Source organism: Acinonyx jubatus, chromosome B3, assembly GCF_027475565.1.
Source record: "Acinonyx jubatus isolate Ajub_Pintada_27869175 chromosome B3, VMU_Ajub_asm_v1.0, whole genome shotgun sequence".
Classification (NCBI taxonomy): Eukaryota; Metazoa; Chordata; class Mammalia; order Carnivora; family Felidae; genus Acinonyx; species Acinonyx jubatus.
This window is the reverse complement of record NC_069386.1, coordinates 69,584,892-69,605,997: the sequence shown is the minus strand read 5'-3', so window position 1 is coordinate 69,605,997 and position 21,106 is coordinate 69,584,892. Positions and strand designations below refer to the sequence as shown.

Genomic DNA, 21,106 nt, shown 5'->3' with positions numbered 1-21,106 from the left:
TGAGTTTATTTTCATTTATTTTTAAAAATTTTTAACTTTTTTTATTTAAGAGAGAGAGAGTACATGAGCATGGGAGAGAGGCAGAGGGAGAGAGAGAATCTTAAACAGGCTCCATGCACAGCACAGGGCCTGACATGGGCCTTTATGCCATAACCCTGGGATCATGACCTAAGCCGAAAGCAAGAGTCTGATGCTCAAATGACTGAACCACCCAGGTACCCCTCAGATTAGTTTATTTTTAGCCTTGACCTGTTAATATATTTTATAAGCATATATATTGTATTGTCCCCCCAGGTCCCCCAAAATTTTTAAAGACCTTTTAAATATTTTTATTGAGACATAAGTAACATATAACATGTTAGTTTCACATGTAGAAAATAGTGATTCAATATTTGTATATATCACAACATGATTTCCACAATAAGTCTAGTTAACACCCATAACCATCACCACACAAAATTACAAGGATTTTTTTTTCTTGGGCAGAAATCAAGTAACTTTCTCATCACTGGATGGGAATTCAATACATTAGAGAACCACTTGTTGGGGTGGAGCATTAGATGTATAGCTGAATGGGCTTATATAGAAGTTTCTTTCCAACCTTAAGAATCTGTGACTGAATGATATGTAAACCTCATTATTTGGTAAAGATAGTTCAACAATGATAATGCATCATTTGACAAATGCTATCCTGAGTGTGGCCATAATACCTACAAGGAAGAGAATTAAAAACTGTAGAGAGTTTTGCAATTCTCAACATATTTTATGATAGCACAAAGTTGCCAATGTGGGGTGGTTTTGTCATTGTATGACACCAGAAAAACCAGGCTGCACGTGAGGGGTTTATGCTTGGAAAGGTCATGCTACTAAAAAGCTATCTACTTCCTGAAGTGTCTTAGTCTGTTTCCCGCTGTAACAAAATTACTATAGACTGGCTGGCATATCAATAACAGAAATCTATTTCTCACAAATCCAGAAACTGGAAAGTCCAAGGTGCCAGCAGATTCAGAGTCTGGTGAGGACATGCTTCTTATTCACAGATGGTTGTCACTGTGAATACTCACACAGTGGAAGAGCCAGGGATCTCTCGGGGGTCATTTTTATAAGAACACTAATCCCATTCATGATGGCTCCAGTCTTGTGACCTCCCAATACTGTACCATCACACTGAGGATTAGCATTTCAACGTATTATTTTGGGGCAACACATATATTCAGTCCATAGCATGAAGGTTGTAAGGCTTTCAGGGCAAAGGAATACACATATCCCCTGCACAAAATGATCTTTTCCAGATTTAGCAGTGGAAACAACTCTGATTCACAAATAATAGATATTGAGTTTTTGTTTTGGTATGTAAGAGCATTTATACAGGTCATGATATGATTAGATAGAACTCTGGCTTGAGAGTCAGGAAAAGTTTAGTTATGTAGCAACAAAATTATCATAGAGTAAATGGTATCTGTATAGTGGAGAAGACTATTTTTAGAAACTGCCTAACTTGAAGGCAAATTCTTTTTCTGCTAAAAGCCAGAGAGATCCCTGAGAATATGTGGAGAGAGAGTGAGAGAGAGGAAACGGAAGAGAGGAAAGGGAAGAGAGACTGAGACCACTCTCATAGGTAACTGCAGTCTAAAATTTTTCTAAAACTTTATGGAGAACACATTCTTTGAGTCCTGTCTTTTGCGTGGATTTTAGCAGTAATTTAACAACAGCAAATAGAGTGGTAGAACTGTAGTTGCTTAGGATTCTGTAGAAAGAATTTAAAATTGGAGTATTGTAAATAGAATGATTAGGTTTTCTCTTCAATTAGTGCATTGACTTTGTATTAAAGAAGAGCCACAGGGATTTTAGCTGATTTGGAATGTGGACAGTGTGGGCTACAGCAGAGGGTCATTATTCTCTGATGAGAATAATGGAAGAAGAGGATTTGAATAGGAGCAGGAAACAGTTTTTTTTCTTATTAATGTAATTTATTGTCAAATTGGCTTACATACAACACCCAGTACTCATCCCAACAAGTGCCCTCCTCAATGCCCATCACCCATTTTCCCTGCCCCCCCAAACCTTCCACCTCCCTAAATGCTCAGATTGTTCTCTGTATTTAAGTCTCTTACCGTTTGTATCCCTTTCTGTTTGTAACTTTTTTTTCCCTTCCCTTTCCCTATGGTCCTCTGTTAAGTTTCTCAAATTCCACATATGAGTGAAAATATATGATATCTGTCTTTTTCTAACTTATTTCTCTTAGCATAATACACTCCATTTCCATCCACATTGTTGCAAATGGCAAGATTTCATTCTTTTTCATTGCCAAGAAGTATTCCATTGTATATGTATACCACATCTTCTTCATCCATTCATCAGTTGATGGACATTTAGGCTCTTTCCATAATTTGGCTATTGTTGAAAGTGCTGCTATAAACATTGGGGTACATGTGCCCCTATGAATCAGTACTCTTTATCCTTTAGATAAATTCCTAGTGGTGCTATTGCTGGGTTGTAGGGTAATTGTATTTTTAATTTTTTGAGGAACCTCCACACTGTTTTTCCGAGTGGCTGCACTAGTTTGCATTCCCAGTAGTGCAAGAGGGTTCCCCCTTTTCCACATCCTTGCCAACATCTATGGTTTCCTGAGTTGTTAATTTTAGCCACTCTGACCAGTGTGAGGTGTTATCTCAATGTGGTTTTGATTCGTAAAATTGCTTTTCTTAACTGGGTTGTGTGAACATGACTCATCTATAGAGATTTTGTTACAAAATTGACATGTTAAGACACATCATTCGTCTTCTGAATTAGAATCTCCAGGGACAGGGTTCAGGCAAATATAATTTGTAGAAAGGTCCTATTGATTTTGATAGATACTCCTAGTTGAGAAAGAATGATATATAGTAATATTTGAAGTAAAGAGATTAACTAGGAATTTGAAGAAGACAGAGAGCATATTATCTATGAAAGTCCAACCTATAAAAATAAGAAATGTATATGATCTTCAATATAATGTATTCATTAAACTATAAGTATTACACAATAAACTATTGAAAGTAGAAATCTGATATCAAGTTCTAGTTCCTTCTCATGAAATAAGTGCCTATGATAATAACATAATAATCTGTTTCATTCTGGGGTACATTTGTTTATAAATGTTTTTACAATGTGTTGACTATACTGGTAATTTTCTGCATGTCTTATGTTCTTTTACATGAGGGCTTTTTTTTTTTAATATGGGTGATTCAGCATATGCATGTGCATTTGCTCATAACCTATGTTAAGATAGTCTTTGTCAGTTGTATTGCTAAGAAAGTCTGCTTTTCCTTTAAGACACTAATATTTCTGCTTTGTGACTCAGGAATGCCTATATTATTGGTATATTCTATACTCTATCACACTCTGATCTGAGTATGCATTGTTTTGACTAGTTAACTCTGTTCTAATGCCTATGTTTTCAGCTACATTCTAGTAATTGGGAATTTTCTTTTGGATGGAAAATTAACTTCCAAATGAGAGCCTGTACTGAGAATAAATTATCTGCAGACAGAAGAACAAAATATCATAATGATGGAGGTAGTTTAGTATTCACTTTTGCTAGGTTCTCTGACAAGTACATAAATTCACTTTATCCTTACCACAGCACTATAAAGAAAGTTCTCTTATTGTTACCTCTTTAAATATGAAATAATGGAGTCATGCAGATGGGAGGGGCCAGGATTTGAATTCAAACAGCCTGATTCTTACCACTACCACATTTTGCCTGTTAACTACAAAATTATTTGTAATTGTCTGTTAAGCAAATCAATTAAGTAGCCTCTGTACTGAATGTTTTTGAGCTTCCTGACCCACCTCTGATTTTGGCTGCATAGAGTCCCTTGGGAGCTCAGAATCAGCCTGATGGCATCCCTTCCCCCTCAGTCCACACCCATGTGTTGTTCTGCTTTTTTCCCAGGGCATTTTCTGAAGTCACAGTCGCTGGCTTAGCATACCAGCCAATACATTTTGGAAACATAAGGAGTAAAGGTGCAACCATAGTTATTTGATAAACGTTTTAGCCTCATGCCATTCAGATAGACAATTCTCAGAGGTTCTAGGGGAATCAATCCCTCAGTGGTTACTGTAGCTTCTTCTTAGTCCTCATTCCTGTTTCCTGAATCTACTTCCCAATAAACTACCTGCACCCAAGGCCTTGCCTCAGTTTTTCTTTTGGGACAACCCCAAAAAGCCATTCTACTTTAATTGTGTTGGAAACAAATAATTGGTAAACCACCTTTTAACAAAAGGATTTATTATCTGACAGTTAAGTTCACTCACTCTCACAGTAGAGAGATCAGTATTTCAAATGACTCATTTAATGCCCTAACTAGAAGTATATATACTTAAGCAATGTTAATATTAAGATCAGAATAGGTGAAAGGCAAGCTTTATATTTGAAGTGGGAGAAAAGTGATTGTGTGAAATGAGGCCGTATGAAGCTCCAGCAACCTGTGTGTTCTCAGGCACAGCAGATTTAGGAAAATGTACATATGTAAGTGGAGGATCCGGAAATTGACCTATCTATGCTTATGTACCTCTTGGAAAGTCTTCATGTATTCCCATGGATATACAAAAGCCAGTTTGAGGATTAATTCTTTAGAATACTGTGTGTGCATGTACACCAAAACTAAACCAAACCAAAGAAAAACTTAATCACAGGGTATTTTGGATGTAAATGAAAGAAATCTACTCTATGTCCCAAGAAAAGTCGAGGAGATCTGTTGTAAAAGGGCTTTGCCGATAGTAATGGGAGGTGACTTACATGCGGAGTCTGTGATTTCTTTTGATTTTGTTAAAGAACATGAAAACACAGAATTCATAAATATTCATATTCATTTAACATTTATTGCATGCTTTCTATGTGCAAGAGATGTCTCATTATCTCATTAGAACCACACACTAATTGTTCTCTTGTGTAGAAATTACCATTCCAATTTTAGTTGAAATTAAGTGACTTGCCAAATTCACATAGTTCATTGATGGAAGAATGAGTTCCTATCCAGACCTTCTGATTTAAAGTCCCATATCCTTTCAAAGACATCACAATGTAATTGATGTTGATCATCTGCTAGATGGCTAGAAGTTGAACAGAAACATAAGGCTTTCCCTATTCCCACCACAGACACAAATGTCTCGTATTGCTTTGACTGAAGTTTTCCTTAACACTAATTTCTACCACCACAAAACCCAGGCAAAATTAAATGTTTCTTTCTTTGTGTTTCTGTGACAAATTGTATGTATATTGATAAGAACATTTATTGCATTTTATGGCGATTATCTTCTTACTTGTCTGTCCAGTGCCAAGCAAAGTGTCTAATATGGAGGAGGCTTTCAGTGACTATATGTCCAATGAATGACTGCTCAAGTGAATGAAAGTAAAAGGGTGGCCATTTCACCCATATCATACTAAACTAGATTATTTCACACTTCTGCTGGGTCTGCTGTCAAAGACTTTTAAAGACATTTTAAACTTTTCCAGAACTTTCCAGAGAGCATTTTTCATTTCCTTATTCCTAAGACTATAAATCAAAGGGTTGAAGAGTGGAGTCACCATTGCATAGAACAAGGTCATGATCTTTGGCATCAGGGTAGAATGGCTGGATCCAGGGCTCACATGCATCACCATAATCGTCCCGTAGAATAACAGCACCACGGACAAATGGGATCCACATGTTGAAAAGGCCTTATGCCGACTGGATGCTGAGGGCAACTGAAGCACAGCAAGTAGAACCAGGGCATAGGAGATGAGGATGAAGAAAAAGCTAAGGAGGATGATGAGGGAGCTTAGGGTATAGCTGATGAGCTTGGACACGGGGGCAGGAGCACATGAAAGGGTCAGCAGTGGGCCTGAGTCACATACAAAGTGGTCAATTGCATTAGGACCACAGAAAGGCAGTTGGGAGATGAGAATAACAGGTACCAGATACCAGAGAAAGCCACATACCCAACAGGAAATTGCTAGGTTGAAAGACTGTTGTCTGGTCATAACTGTGGCATAATGCAGAGGATGACAGATGGCAAAATAGCGATCAAAGGCCATTGCTGAGAGAAAGAAGCACTCAGTGGAGCCCATGGAAAAGAAAAAATATAGTTGAAGGAAGCATCCAGTAAAAGAGATGGTCTTGGTCTCTGAGAGGAAGTCGATCAGTGTGTTTGGAACAGTGGAATTGACATACCAGATCTCCAGGAATGCAAAATTCCCAAGCAGGATGTACATGGGGGTGTGGAGATGTTGATCCCAAAAAACAGCACAGATAATGGCTCCATTTCCCATGAGAGTCAGGAGGTAGATGATGGAGAAGAACATAAACAGGATGACCTGAATCTCCCTGCTGCAGGGAAAACCCAGAAGGATGAATTCTCTCACTGACTCAGAAGAGGATCCTGATCCAGAGATGTTCATTTAGGATGTAATCTGTGCAGCAATGAGACATCACCATGAGACCAAATCCTAACAACTGAGCATAACATACAATGTCCTTCATGATCTGATCTTTATCTACTTATTTAACCTCATCTCTTTCCCTGTGCACCTTTGAGCTCAATGTCCAGTAAGAATAGTTGCATTTCCACCAAATGACATGCTGTTCTCCCTACCTAAGGTGTCTTTTGCTCCTTCCTTCTTTCTTTCTATCTTTTTGCTTTTCTATCTCTTCAGTGTATAAGCTTTATGAGACAGAAGTTATGTTTTTCATTTCTATATTATCAATGCCTAGTGCAGTGCAGCCTCTATAGCCATGCCCACATATTTGCTGAATCAACATTAAACAAATGACTCATTATTTTTTTAAGCTAGAATGAATGAGAAGTAACATTCTAAAATCTCTGGTAGTTTTCTGCACTAAATAATTTACACCTTATACTTTGTATCATGGATATTTCTTTGCATGTTTTAGCTTACCTACTAGACTATCAACCTCTGAGAATAGAGACCAACTGTTAATCATCTTTGATTCTTTTTCTGTATCTAATACATTATGTTTTAGGCCATATGTACTATGTAATTGTTAAATGAGTAAATCATTATACCTTCAGTTGAATCTTAATTCAGATTTCTATCTAGAAGCCCTTAATCATTTCATGTATGTAGGGAAAGAACCATTCCATTAGACCTTGAAGCTGGGAGGGAAATTGTAGGGGCAGATGAGAGTAAGAGCATACTACAAAGAGGAGGCAGTAGACCAATATGGTATGTGATTAGAGTAACCAAATGTACCTGTTTGTCTGGAACTGTCCCAATTTTAGCATTGACGGCCTTGTGATTCAGGAAACCCATTAGGTCCAGGGAAGCAGGATGGATGGTTAGTCATCCTATTTGAGATCCTGAAGTGGACCCAGACTACACTAAAAATGTATATGCACTGGTTCCTTTGGGTCCTATTGAAGCCTATTCCTTTCAGTTGTCCACAGAGAAAAGGGAAAGGTTGTAAATATGACCTATGAAAGTACTGAGAAGATACCTGGGAACCATAACAAGGAGCTGCCCAAATTGCTTTCCTAGGACTTCTCGATGTCTGTGCCATCTGAATACTCTAGTTATCAAATACAGCTACATGACCAAGGTCCTAGGGTGGGTAGATGTAGCCCTGATACATTTCTTTCCCTCAAGACTAAATTACTCAGTGAAGCAGCACTATGGACCCAGAAGATTTTCTCTGAGAAACTCTGCTTTTCTCTGCTCTTGTGGCCCACTTCAGACAGTTGCTACTTCAATTCATATTTCTGTAAAAGTATTATTAGAAGAAAAGTACTCCATGAAGCCCAAGAAGAAATATAACTGGAGGAAGCAGCCAGTGAGACAGATTGACTTAGTATTTAAGAAGAAATAGGAGTTTGTGTTCTGATCTAGATTGAGTTGATTATTTCCCCAAACATTTAATGATCTGGTTTCTGTGGCCAACCTAATGAAGAAAATGTATAGCAACTCAGGGAAGAGGAAAGACCTGAAATAGTTTGATTTGGTTTCTTCACTTAAGGTAAAGAAATACTTCGCTCTTCCCAAGGAGTCTTCTGGTGTTGGTATTAAGTATGTTTATGTCTGACATATCCTGCAGGACTTTTAATTTCTCCATGCCATTATCTTGGTTTGGCCAGGTTTTCTGCCTGGGTCTGCTTCTCTCAGCTTGCAGTGATATATCATACGATCTATTTTTACCAGATAAAACCATTACTGTGATTTTCCCAGCTGTGGCTACTCATGAGTTAAATATGTATGTGTGTGTTTACATATATATACACACGACATGAAGAGCCAACATTAGTTTTAAATGCATTTATGAAACATCTCAAAAATGATTTGCTTTTCCTAATTTCATAACCTGCTAAGACTTCCTAGTGAATGGTATTTGTATTGTGACTTTGTCTTCAGTGCTATGTCTCTTTGGAACCCTGGAGTGATGTGTACATACAGTTCCTAAAATGGAATCAGGGAAACAATGCTTTCAGTCCTGTTTAACATTATCTTCTATGAGTTCTTGTCATAACTGACTCTTGTTTTCAAAAGAACCTATCTTGGAGTTGTGAAAAAGCTAGAAAAATTAATGTTTTAGAAAGCTGATTCATCTGTACTTACCTCAGTTAGTGGCAAACACCACGACTTTGCCAGGAATTAAAGCTATTTGGATTTTGTCCTTCAGATCTTTCATCAAAGATACTAAGAACAATAAAAAAATTAGGATTATTTCTCTAGGGGAAAAAAAAAGGTAGGAGCATGATGCAATTTCTGCATACTGGTAGCTATGTCCTTTCTTCTCAGTCTCAATTTTAGTCTCAAAAGTGTGGATTCCAAGACCTTCACTGAAAAACAAACTCTCTTTTGTTCAATTAACTGTGCAGTGGTTGCCAGAGTCTCATCAGGGGAGATGCCTGGAAGATTATGTGGGAAAGATATTGGAAATTGTTTCCAGTTTTTAATTTTGACGAAAGGATTCAAGTAACACCTACATAAAACATTTAATATAGAAATAGAGTTCTGGAGAGGACCCTATTCTCTATATATTCCTAGTCTGTATTTCCAGAGATTGGCCCCTTGTGTATTTTAAAAAGTGACTTCTCACCTCAGTAGTCCTTTGGTAGTCCTTTGGGTAGGCTGGTCTCTCAGGCCAGCATCTGCCTTTACTTCTGTGATTAGGTGTCTTTGGTAGAAGAACTAGGAAAAATAAATAGTTGTGTAAGATGAATATGTGGCTGTGTCTCCTGAACTCAAAGCTAATTATGAATTGTCCTTTATTTTGTAAAACCAAGGTTCCTCTAGGGAAAGGAGGCAGCCCTATTGTCAATCCCCAGAGAGATGTAGAAAAAAAAATTTCTGGCTTATGAGGAAAAAAAAATGGACAACTTAAAGACTGAAATATTTGTTTCTAGTGCAGGAAGTAAATCCATTATGGTACATTTTACATTTTTGGTTTTCTTCAGAATTAATGTCTTATTGTATTAGCTTTGTAGTGTCATAGCATGATGAGCTCTCTCAAGATTCTCTTAACATTCTTCTAAGCTTTTGTTTTTTTAAGTCTATTTATTTTGAGAGAGAGGGATAGAGAGAAAGAGAGTGTATGAGCAGGAGAGGGATAGAGAGGAGAGAGAATCTGTCAGTGCAGAGCTTGGCATAGGTCTCGATCCCAGGAACCTGAGATCATGACCTGAGCAGAAATCAAGACTTGGATGCTCAAGTGACTGAGCCATCCAGGTATCCCTCTTATAAGCTTTTGTGTGTGCATGTACTTTTTTTTTTTTTTTTTAAGAATTATCGTTTTTTTGGGGCACCTGGGTGGCGCAGTCGGTTAAGCGTCCGACTTCAGCCAGGTCACGATCTCGCGGTCCATGTGTTCGAGCCCCGCGTCAGGCTCTGGGCTGATGGCTCAGAGCCTGGAGCCTGTTTCCGATTCTGTGTCTCCCTCTCTCTCTGCTCCTCCCCCGTTCATGCTCTGTCTCTCTCTGTCCCAAAAATAAATAAACGTTGAAAGAATTATCCTTTTTTTTGTTGAGTATAAGGGGCCCATATAATCATATTATAAAAATATTTCCTCTAATATGTTTCCTGCATATTTCTTTAAGATCTCACCATCTGACCGACTTTTTAGGGAATTTCTGGAATCAGGCATAGTAACAAAGAATAATCAAATTCCCACTTGTATTTGGCATTTGAGCAAAAAAAAAATTGAAGAATAAAACATTTATAGGTCATTATAGTGTAATGTGGGGATCTTTGAGCATCAAGAGTCAGTGTGAGTTAGAACCACAATATGTATATGGTGATTGGGAAGAATTACAAAAGGTAGAGTGAACAGGAACCAAGATATAGTTGCCCACTTAATAATTTTGTCTAGGATCAGTTCTTTCCATCTTAATGTCATCTGTGGTAGACATACCACAGGTTGTCAACTATTATCTTTTGTACCAGTCCAAATGAAAATATGTCCATTTTGTAATGAAGAAATTTTTTCCAAAATTTGTGTACGTCATGGTGGGGAATTGCCCACTGTGATGGAGATACTTTTATTAGCATCAAGTTTGCAAGGATATTGGAAATTCACTGGAATTTTATTCTGCCTTAGTGAACAGTAACATTTGGCATGTAGATTTGTTTTCTGTGGTATTTAGATTAACTTTTTGCTGACACATCCCCACCACTGAGTTAGCAGTTGGCAGGCATTTCTTCTCCATAAAAGCTAAAGGTCAGCATCGTTTTTTTAACATCCATCCCTCCCATCCCTAACAGATTTCTTCCATCATGGCAATTGATTTCAACTTCTCTATTGTGTAACATCCACATCCAATGACATCAGGCAGATGTATAAACATGCTGATTAATGGATATTGGGATATATTTTTTTTTGAGAAAAGATAACTATCCAGAAATAAAAATGAAAATATAATGAAAATGAAAAATTTATGGACAGGTTTAATAGTGGATGGGACAGCAAATAAGAAAATTAACTAGAGACTACATCAGAAAACTTTCTACATTAATGCATTTTGAATAGACAAAAAAGAGAGAAAAATGGAAGAGAGGTTAAATATGGAAGTCTAACAGTTTAATTAGTAATCCTGAAGAAAAGAAAAGTCAGAAACAATATTTAAAGAGACCATATCTGAAAAATTTTTTAGATTTGGTCAAGCATAAAAAACTAAAACTTCAAAGAGTAAGTCCAATACATTCTAACACTGAAAATTAAAAATTCACACTCTAAAATTATAAACAATGGAAACTAAAGACAAAAATAATAGCTGTAAAGGAATGTGAAGAAAAATAGACTCTAGTTCCTGCCTTCTAGTTCTGTGACTTATTCACTCCATAATTGGAAGCCTGCAACTCCCAATCTCCTTTACCCATTTTGCCCATTTTCCCATCCTCCTCCCCTCTTTCAATCATCAGTTTGTTCTCTGTATTTATAGATATGATTTTTTGTTTATTCATTTGTTTTGTACTTTAGGTTCCACATATAAATGAAAACGTGATATTTGTCTTTCTCAGTCCAACTTATTTTATTAGCATAATGTTCTCTAGGTCCATCCATGTTGTTGCAAATGGCAACAACAAGTCCTTTTTTTGTGACTGAGAAATATTCCATTGTGTGTGTGTGTGTGTGTGTGTGTGTGTGTGTATTCCTATATTATCTATCTATCTATCTATCTATCTATCTATCTATCTATCTGTCTCTATCTGCCACATCTTCCTTATCCATTTGTCTACTCATGGACACTTAGATTGCTTCCATACCTGGGCTACTGTAAATAATGCTGAAATAAATATAGCACATGTCTTTTTGAATTAATGTCTTTGTTTTCCTTGGGTAAATACCCAGTAGTTCTGTTTTCCACTTATCCTAAAGATATAACTCTTTGTGTCCCCCTTTGTGTGCTTAAGATGAAGAGTGTTTATTATAAGGCTCCCCATGTAGGGAAGACCCTGGGCCTTAACTTCTTTTTGCAAAGCTTCTGAAATGAATCCCTCATTTGCCCTGACACAATCCTGTCAGGGAAAATGAAAGTTTCGTGCTCCACTGTTTTGTTTATTTCTCTGGGTTCTGAATCACCCAAAGAATCCAGTGTTGTTGTTCCCTTCTATCTTGTTAGTTTTTTGATGCATTTTATCATTTTTTTTTCTGTTGGTAGTAAGTCTAAACAATTTAGGTTTCTATTATTAGTAATTAAGGCAACTCTTGTCATTTCTACTTCTAAAAAAATTGTAATTTGTCCATTTCTCTTTGTTTCTACTGCTTTTACATTAATCCATACTTAAAAATGTCTGATCTCTTAAAAATATCAAATCTATCCATTTTATGCCTATTTCCTTTGCCAGTATCCTAGTGTAACTATTATTAGTTCTTTTCTGGAAGGCAGCCAGTTACCTGCTTTCCCATTTTCCTCTATCTGATCCTTCTAGAGTGATACTATAAAAAAATTTATGAAATAATTTCAGTTACTTTTTAAAAATTACTTCAAATTCTTTCCACTCTTTTTAGAATAAAGTCCAAACTCCTCACCATGACCTATAGGACTCTGGCTACCTATTGAAACTCATCTCATATTCCCCCTTTTTCACTGTATTTTAGTCACCATGTTCTCTAACGTTGGTGCCTCTCACTTGCTCTCTATTACATTACCCTGTTTTTTTCATTCATAGCAGTTATCAAAATCTGCAATTATTTTATACCTTGTCTGTCTTTCATATTAGAATGTTTACTCTGTGAGGGACAGTGTCGCTTTTGTTCAAAATAATTATGAACTCAGTCATTAGCATAGTGCCTGGCATATATTTGTAGCATTATAAATAATTGTTGAATGAAAATACATGTTATTTTTTTTTCTATAGGAATTTTTACATGTTATCTGTGTTCATATTTTTTTTAACCTATGGTTGGATTTGTTAACTGCAGCTGAAATTTCTCTTTGTGTATGTAAATGATGAAATATTTTATCCTTCTTGTATGAGTGCTAAATATGTTCTTGTTCCTAGAAGAAATCTATATATTATATTGTAGAGCTTCTTCAATTTAATGGTGCTCTAATTCTAGTTGGTTATGGAGAATAAGTTCGGAAAGAAACAAACTGAATTTCTAACAATTTAAATGCGCTAGCCTTTTAAGAAAAAAATGAACAGCTTCTAACAGAAACTGGTAGCTCAGAAGCATTTATATGTAAGAATCCAAGTTCAGGTATTCAGAATAATTCCTTGGACAAAACAAAAGGGCTGGTTAGTTTGGTTTAGAAGGAACTATAAGTTTTTCTTCATCATTTTATAATAGATTAGAATATAACACAAATTTACATTTTATTTTTTGTAAGATCACTTTGTTTTCACATAGGAAAATTGGTTAATATGAATTTAATAAACTTCATCTACTGGTTTTACTGATCAGATGAGCTAGCATTACTTTCACATATCTAGCATTATTAAAAATGTAAAATTATGTGTACAACCAAATTGAATGTTTTCTAATAAATAGTTTATAAATAGTAATTGTGTTGCTCTGTAATGTCATCTTATATATAATTTCCAATATCCTTTATTAACTTTAAGGCCTTGGACTAACACTAACTTGATAATTGATGAAAAATCTTTGGATACCTAGACAACTCTTAATAAGATAGAACACAAAAATATTGATTGTGAGGCCCAATTTTAATTTGCTTCCTATTTAAGAAATATAAAAAGAGATGCATGGGATTATAGGCATTTATGAAATGTATGCAATATGGTGATCTGCTGAGATGCTTGTGTGTGAAAGATATTCTCAAATATCAACTCTTCTGTTTGTGCTAGTGAGGAAATAGAAGTTAGTTACTGTCTTAGTTCTTTTGGGCTGCTATAACAAAAATACCATAGATTGGGTGACATATAAACAAATGTATTTCTCATAGTTCTGGATGCTTAGAAGAGAGATGTAATAGAAAACTGCTAAATTGTGTTAATTTTCTTTTTAGTGTGGTAGAAAGAAAAGGTAATCCCAAAGGTTAAGATTGTGTTGCCCTTTAGGACATTAACCAGTTTACATATAACTTAGAACTTTTATTTCAATGTTTTTTTTAATACTCTATATGAAGCCACATTTTTATTTTTTATTTTTCATTTTTTTTGAAATTTATTGTCAAATTGGTTTCCATACAACACCCAGTGCTCATCCCAAAAGGTGCCCTTCTCAATACCCATCACCCACCCTCCCCTCCCTCCCACCCCCCATCAACCCTCAGTTTGTTCTCAGTTTTTAAGAGTCTCTTATGCTTTGGTTCTCTTCCACTCTAACCTCTTTTTTTTTTTCCCTTCCCCTCCCCCATGGGTTTCTGTTAAGTGTCTCAGGATCCACATAAGAGTGAAAACATATGGTATCTGTCTTTCTCTGTATGGCTTATTTCACTTAGCATCACACTCTCCAGTTCCATCCACATTGCTACAAAGGGCCATATTTCATTCTTTCTCATTGTCACGTAGTACTCCATTGTGTATATAAACCACAATTTCTTTATCCATTCATCCGTTGATGGACATTTAGGCTCTTTCCATAATTTGGCTATTGTTGAGAGTGCTGCTATAAACATTGGGGTACAAGTGCCCCTATGCATCAGCACTCCTGTATCCCTTGGGTAAATTCCTAGCAGTGCTATTGCTGGGTCATAGGGTAGGTCTATTTTTAATTTTTTAAAGAACCTCCACACTGTTTTCCAGAGATGAAGCCACATTTTTATATTATCTTTTGAACTGGCTTCATTATCCTGCTCTTCTTCATTAAGAGTTAAATATAATTTTTGACGTTTTAAGCACCTTTTTGAGAATTTTGTTTATAACATTTAAAAAATTATATTTGACAGCAACAATTTATAAAAAATATTCAATTACTAATCACAGCAGCTGTGTTTTCTGTATAAGATCCATACATAGGCACCAATTAGATAAGTTGCTTGAAGCATCATCAAGAGACTCGGGTATTGTAATGAAGGCTCTGTAACACCTTGAGGGAAGTGTTTCTGCTTCTATAGCTTGCAGTGCTAACTTAGTATTTATCGTTCAGCCTTGCCTACTTTAGGACCATGTTTCATATAGAAAGCAGTGAGAATCATTTTACTCAGGTATAGATTGACACATGGAAATTGGTAGCATAACCAGTGCCAAGTTAATCAATCCAAAGTAAGTAAAAGGGGTGGGCTGTGTTATGCAATAAGGTCTGACTGTTTTGGAGTCTGTGGGGTCTAAGCTCAGCTTTTTAGCAAGAACTGAGATTCAGACAACAGCAGCCTAGAGAATCCTAAGGCTCATTAGGCTGAGCAATAGCATAAGAACCATAAAAGCCTCAGACACATCCAGAGCCCTGGGGACAAGAGGTCTTTCCAATTGTACAGCCAGGCCTCAACTAGAGCTTGACTTATAAGAAAGCAGTTAGGGCACAGACTCAGGCAACTATGATGATCATCTGAGAATTTATAATTTTGCTGGTCTGAAAGTATGAAGAGATTGGTGGGAGGAATAGCAGGGTAACACATTCCTTCCTCAAACCCACATAGCTCCTGACATGTAATCATGTAAGTTTCTAAAATGTGTTTTTTTAAAGCTCCACTCACCCCATTTGCTCCTCTTTCTATCTCTGAAGCCATATTTATACCTCTCTGACATTCATTGTTTTTAAACTTAAGAAATCATTTGAGTTTGTTCTAGGTTTATACCCTTAGATGCATTCACAGAGCAATGAAATTCTCATAGCATCAGGGAATTCTAGGACTGGTGATGTCTTGGAAGGTAAAAACAAGGTTTGGATAAAATAGGATCAGCTTAATATAACAAAAGCACTGGACCCATGGCAGTATTGTCTTAGGATTACCTAATTCTACAGTAGTTCCTCTTAGATCCTATTTTCCATTTATTTATTTCAGTTGCTTTTTGCTAAATTCTTAATTTCTCCCAAATGAAATTTAAGATGCAATATTTCAAACAAAGATTAGAGCAGAAAGATTAGAGCAGAAGGATTATACCTTCCTTCTCAGTTGGAGATACCATCATAGGTATCATCTTCAATGAATGGTGTACATTTCCTGGTGTTACAGGAGAAATTAGAAAATACATCAAATGCCCCCAAAAGAAGTTCACATAGCATTTAAGCCTCAACTGGTAAATCTCTTTCTGTCATTGTTGTGGTCAAATTTCTTCTTCTGAGAATACTTTTAGCTCAACACAGGCAAAAATAGACAAAATAGCAAAATACATTGTTTGAAAAAACCACAACCACTCCCACAAGGAAAATTTTATTCCTTTTTTTAAGTATTTTCTGTGTAGACCTCTCTAGTTCCTTGCGTAGAAAAACTAGAGTAGTTGCTTAACTGTCCACAAATAGCCCTTGATTATTTAAAGAGTTTGGTTTTGTTCTCTTTCCTCCGTGCTGCTTTGGGTACTTCCATAAAGGCTTTCACTTCTCATTAAGCATTCTCCTCAATTCCTTTGTCTCTTTTTGCCAACTTAAAAACATTTTTATTGACTTTCACGAATTCTTAGTTTATTCTTTGAATGTGAAGCATGAAACACTTGATAGGGTGAATGTTGCTTCCCAGATCCCAGCAGGGGGTCAGCCTAGGAAAATGTTGTGGTGGAAGGTATTTTTAGGTGATGGACAGTCCCTCATGCTTAGAGATAGTGCTGGTTTTGTCCTTCACATAATACTCACAGGATGGATTTCTTACTGTGAGCAGAGACTTCAGAAATACAGAAACTGGAAATATTTCTTCCAAACATGGCAGTTAATACCGCAAATGAACTTTCTATATTGGTTGGCATTGTGTTTTCATATTATCTGAAGGCAGAAAATTTCTTCAGTTAGTAAGAAATTTAAGAATAACCAGAATCTAGCCCATACCTCAATTAAAACTTAAATATAGAGTTGTCTGTATATGTCTCATGATATGTAATGATTTCAACATCACTATTAGTGAAGTCCTATTATGCTAATGTCCTAGGGATGATCTGAAAATATTTATTGTACTGAAGTCCCTGAATATTAAATATTACTTTAAAAAGTTAGATCATAGACTAAGACTTAACAATGTTTTGGAGTAATTAGGTTTTAACATTTTTTACATACTCTTAATCTACCCTTCTGATTGGTTTAATTTTGTCTGTTTTAGTACAAGCTTATCTTTATATCTGTCCTATGGAAATAATAAGTGTGTAATACAAGTGACTACCCTTTGCATATTGTTTTCACATTAGGAAATAATCACATTATTACTCAGCCATAAATTATAAGAATGCTTTGGATTCTGCTTTTCCACTTGTTTTTTTCTTCCTTGTTTTCAGAAACCTCTTTTGAATTTTTAAAAAATAATTTTGGTTGTTCTTTCTCAGGCTCTTTCTAGTTTTCCAAAGATGAGGTTTGAAATTAGATGCAGAATTTCAATGAAAACTTGACCTCGTCTAATTAAATATTTTAGATAATTGGAAAGAACACCAGATTGCCATTTCCATATGGAAATTCACAATCTTTGGTATATCCAAAGAGGATAGGGAAACTTTCATTCTATTAGAGTTCAAGTAGGGCTGTACATATGACAGAAAATGGTTTCCTGTCTTTTTTGCTTTGTTTTGTTTTCCAAAATGCATCTACAGAGTGAGATTATTTCCTCCATTATTTATCAGATTGTAGAATTAGATGCACCTGGGCACCTGATATAGGCAGGTGAAGAGGATGTTCACATATGTGGTATGATCAAGACATCCAAAAGTTCCTTTGGCCCCAAATCTCTCTCTCGCTTGCTTATCTTGAAACAATGTGTAAAGCAAAATTTCTTGGTATTAAGAATTCTTATTTTTGGATTATCTGAATAATTATCAGATAACTTTACCTGACTTATTTGAGAGAACCAAGTACAACCTGGAATGCATAACTGAGACTGAAGACAGAAAAATACAAATTTTGTCTCACTTAATATTTTACCAAGAGCTAGTTCTAGATTGAAAATCTAATCTAGACAGAGAAACATCTGCTAATTATTAACCACTTCAATGGAAAGAATGTACCAATGTTCCCTGATTTTTTTATTTGTAATCTGAGATATTCTCACTCAATATTGCAAGTGAATGTAAATGTAGAGAAGGAGAAAATGGATAAAACAATATCGTAGTGTAAACTTTATTTCTTTTAAGTGTACCTATGGTTGTTGAAAAGTCCAAAAGCAGCATAATTCTGACTTCCCTCATTATCCTTTCCTATGAAATGGGTCATAATGAGCCTCTTTTGTAACTGTCTCAATGATAAGGATCATTGCCCTTGGTCTCTGCTTTTGGTGATTAGTGTGTTCTAGCCACTATCCTACTCATCTTAAGTTAGATGATTCCTTAAACTTTAAAGACAAAGATTTAATTTCCTGTTACCCAGTGTCTACAAATTTTCCAACCTCCATCACCTATGATAATAAAAACAAAGAACATGAGCTTCTTTTCAATCCTCCCTAAATAATTTGTTTCTTAACATGTGCATTTATAATAGTTACTAACTTTGTACAGTATAGTAATTTATAGTACAAAGCATTATTCCTTCAATTTGATAAATTATTACACAGTAAGCATTGTGGTGTAAGTATAGAGATTAATAAGAAATACTGCCCCACTTTAGGGAGTTAAGTAATTTTTTATTTAAGTGCATTTTATTCATAGATTATATTTGATTCTCAAAACAACCTTGGAAGATATTATTATGCCTATATTAGATTGAATAAACAAAGAATGAAACTTGGGTTTGATACCTTGCCTGAGGTCACTGAATTGGTGAGTGGTTGAGTTGGGCATTGGATCTAGACTTCATTCCAGAACTCTTGCCATTAAAGGCTATAGTTTTGTCTCTTACAAAAATGGAATGATTTTCACGTTCTCATCACCTCATGCCCAGGTAATTTTCTCCCTCCCTAGTTTGTTGTAAATGTAACTTAAAAGCATTATAGGAATGAAGGGTTGGAACGAATGCAATGTTCTATTTATACAGGAATATATTTCTTGTTCTATTTATACAGGAATATATATTTCCTACCTCACAGAAATTGCTTAAGATTTTTCATGTTGGGGTCGCCTGGGTGGCTCAGTTGGTTAAGCGTCCAACTGTGGCTTGGGTCATGATCTCACTGTGCATGAGTTTGAGCCCCGCATTGGGCTCTGTGCTGAGCTCAGAGTCTGGAACCTACTTCGGATTCTGTGTCTCCTTCTCTCACTTTGTGTCTCCCACACTCATGCTGTGTCTTTCAAGAATGAATAAACGTTAAAAAAATTTTTTTAAAAAGGTTTTTCATCTTGGAATATGATTCCATAAACACCAGACCCCAAATCTTTTATATATATATATATATATATATATATATATATATGTATATATATATATATATATATATATATATATATATATAAATTTTTGTCTAAGTTAAATCTTTCTTCTTCCAATTTAATTCTTCTTTCTCTAGGTCACTTGGTATTCTTGACTTGATGAAAAAAAGAAATGATTCTAAAGTGACAGAATTTGTTCTTCTGGGCCTATCATCCTCTTGGGAGCTACAGCTATTTCTCTTCTTAATATTTTTGTTTTTTTACATGACTGTTGTTTTGGGAAACCTCTTGATAATTGTAACAGTGCGAGCTGATGCTCACCTGCTCCAATCTCCTATGTACTATTTTTTGGGCCATCTGTCCTTCATTGACCTATGCCTGAGCTGTGTTACCGTGCCCAAGATGTTAGGAGATTTTCTACAGCAAGACAAGATCATCTCTTTTTCAGGATGCTTGGCCCAGATCTACTTCCTGCACTTTCTGGGAGCCAGTGAGATGTTTCTGCTGACAGTCATGGCCTATGATAGGTATGTTGCCATATGTAATCCTTTGCACTACTTGAGAGTCATGAATCGTCAGCTATGCTTTCAGTTGGTTTTTGCCTCTTGGTGTGGGGGTTTCATCCATTCTATCACACAGGTCACGCTGGTCATACAGCTGCCCTTCTGTGGTCCCATTGAACTGGACAACTTCTACTGTGATGTCCCACAGGTCATCAAGCTAGCGTGCACGGACACATATGTAGTAGAGGTGCTGATGGTCTCAAACAGTGGTCTGTTATCTCTCGTCTGCTTTTTGGTCTTGCTATTCTCTTATGCCATCATCCTCATCACTGTGAGAACTCGCTTCCGTCAGGGCCACAGCAAGGCACTCTCTACCTGTGCCTCCCACCTAACAGTGGTCAGCCTGATCTTTGTGCCATGTGTATTCATCTACCTGAGGCCTTTCTGCAGCTTCTCCGTGGATAAGGTATTCTCTGTCTTTTACACAGTGATCACACCTATGTTGAATCCTCTCATCTACACACTCAGAAATGCTGAAATGAAGACTGTCATGAAGAAGCTGAGAAAAAAGCATGTGGCATCCTTCTGCCATATTAAAGGATGAACAGGAAGATGTGATTTATAAAACATAACTTTCTTGGGACATTCTTGACTCATCCTGTACATGAGTACATGCATTAAACCAATTTGATGACTTTGGTATAAAATCCAGCATAAACATTATAATTGCTGTTGATTGCTATTGAGGCATAGTGACTTTGTCAGATGTTAAATATTAAATAGGGAAGTCAGGAATGTGTAATGGCCCAGGAATTGAGTACTAGGCTCAAGAGGACACCTTGAAAGTCCAACTCTTCTATCCTTTTGTCTATAACTAGTCTTTATTTAAGTCATTTCACTTTGATTTTTTATTTTATTTTTTAAACAATCCTTTTTTTAAATTTATGTATTTATTTATTTTGAGAGAGAGAAAGTGAGTGTGAGCAAGGGAGGGGCAGATAGAGAGGGGGAGAGAGAGAGAATCTCAAGCAAGCTCTGCACTGTCAGCACAGAACCTGATGCAAGGCTCGAACTCAGGAACTATGAGATCATGACCTGAGCTGAAATCAAGTTGGACACTTAACCCACTGAGCCAACCAGGGGCCCCTCATTTTACTTTTAAATTCTCTTCAAATGAAAGAAGGTATCCCATCACCTTTTTTTTTTGTCCTGGTCCTCTGGCTGTAACAACTCCTAGTGTCAGGAAGTTCCTTCTGATATATCATCAGAGTCTCTTCTGAAGTAGTGTGAA

The 21,106-nt window shown here is 36.2% G+C and overlaps 2 protein-coding genes across 2 annotated transcripts; one reads left to right on the top strand and one right to left on the bottom strand.

Annotated features, from left to right (window-relative positions):
* Positions 1-5,437: 5,437 nt before the first annotated feature.
* Positions 5,438-6,609, bottom strand: LOC106969879 (olfactory receptor 11H2-like). The gene has a single exon (XM_015066405.2). It carries the CDS (start codon positions 6,422-6,424, stop codon positions 5,438-5,440), a length of 987 nt encoding a protein of 328 aa, XP_014921891.2. The 5' UTR covers positions 6,425-6,609.
* Positions 6,610-19,425: 12,816 nt separating this feature from the next.
* Positions 19,426-20,419, top strand: LOC106969833 (olfactory receptor 4Q3). Its single transcript, XM_015066366.3, has one exon. The coding sequence runs from the start codon at positions 19,472-19,474 to the stop codon at positions 20,417-20,419; it is 948 nt and encodes a 315-aa protein (XP_014921852.3). The 5' UTR covers positions 19,426-19,471.
* The last annotated feature ends 687 nt before the right edge of the window (positions 20,420-21,106 follow it).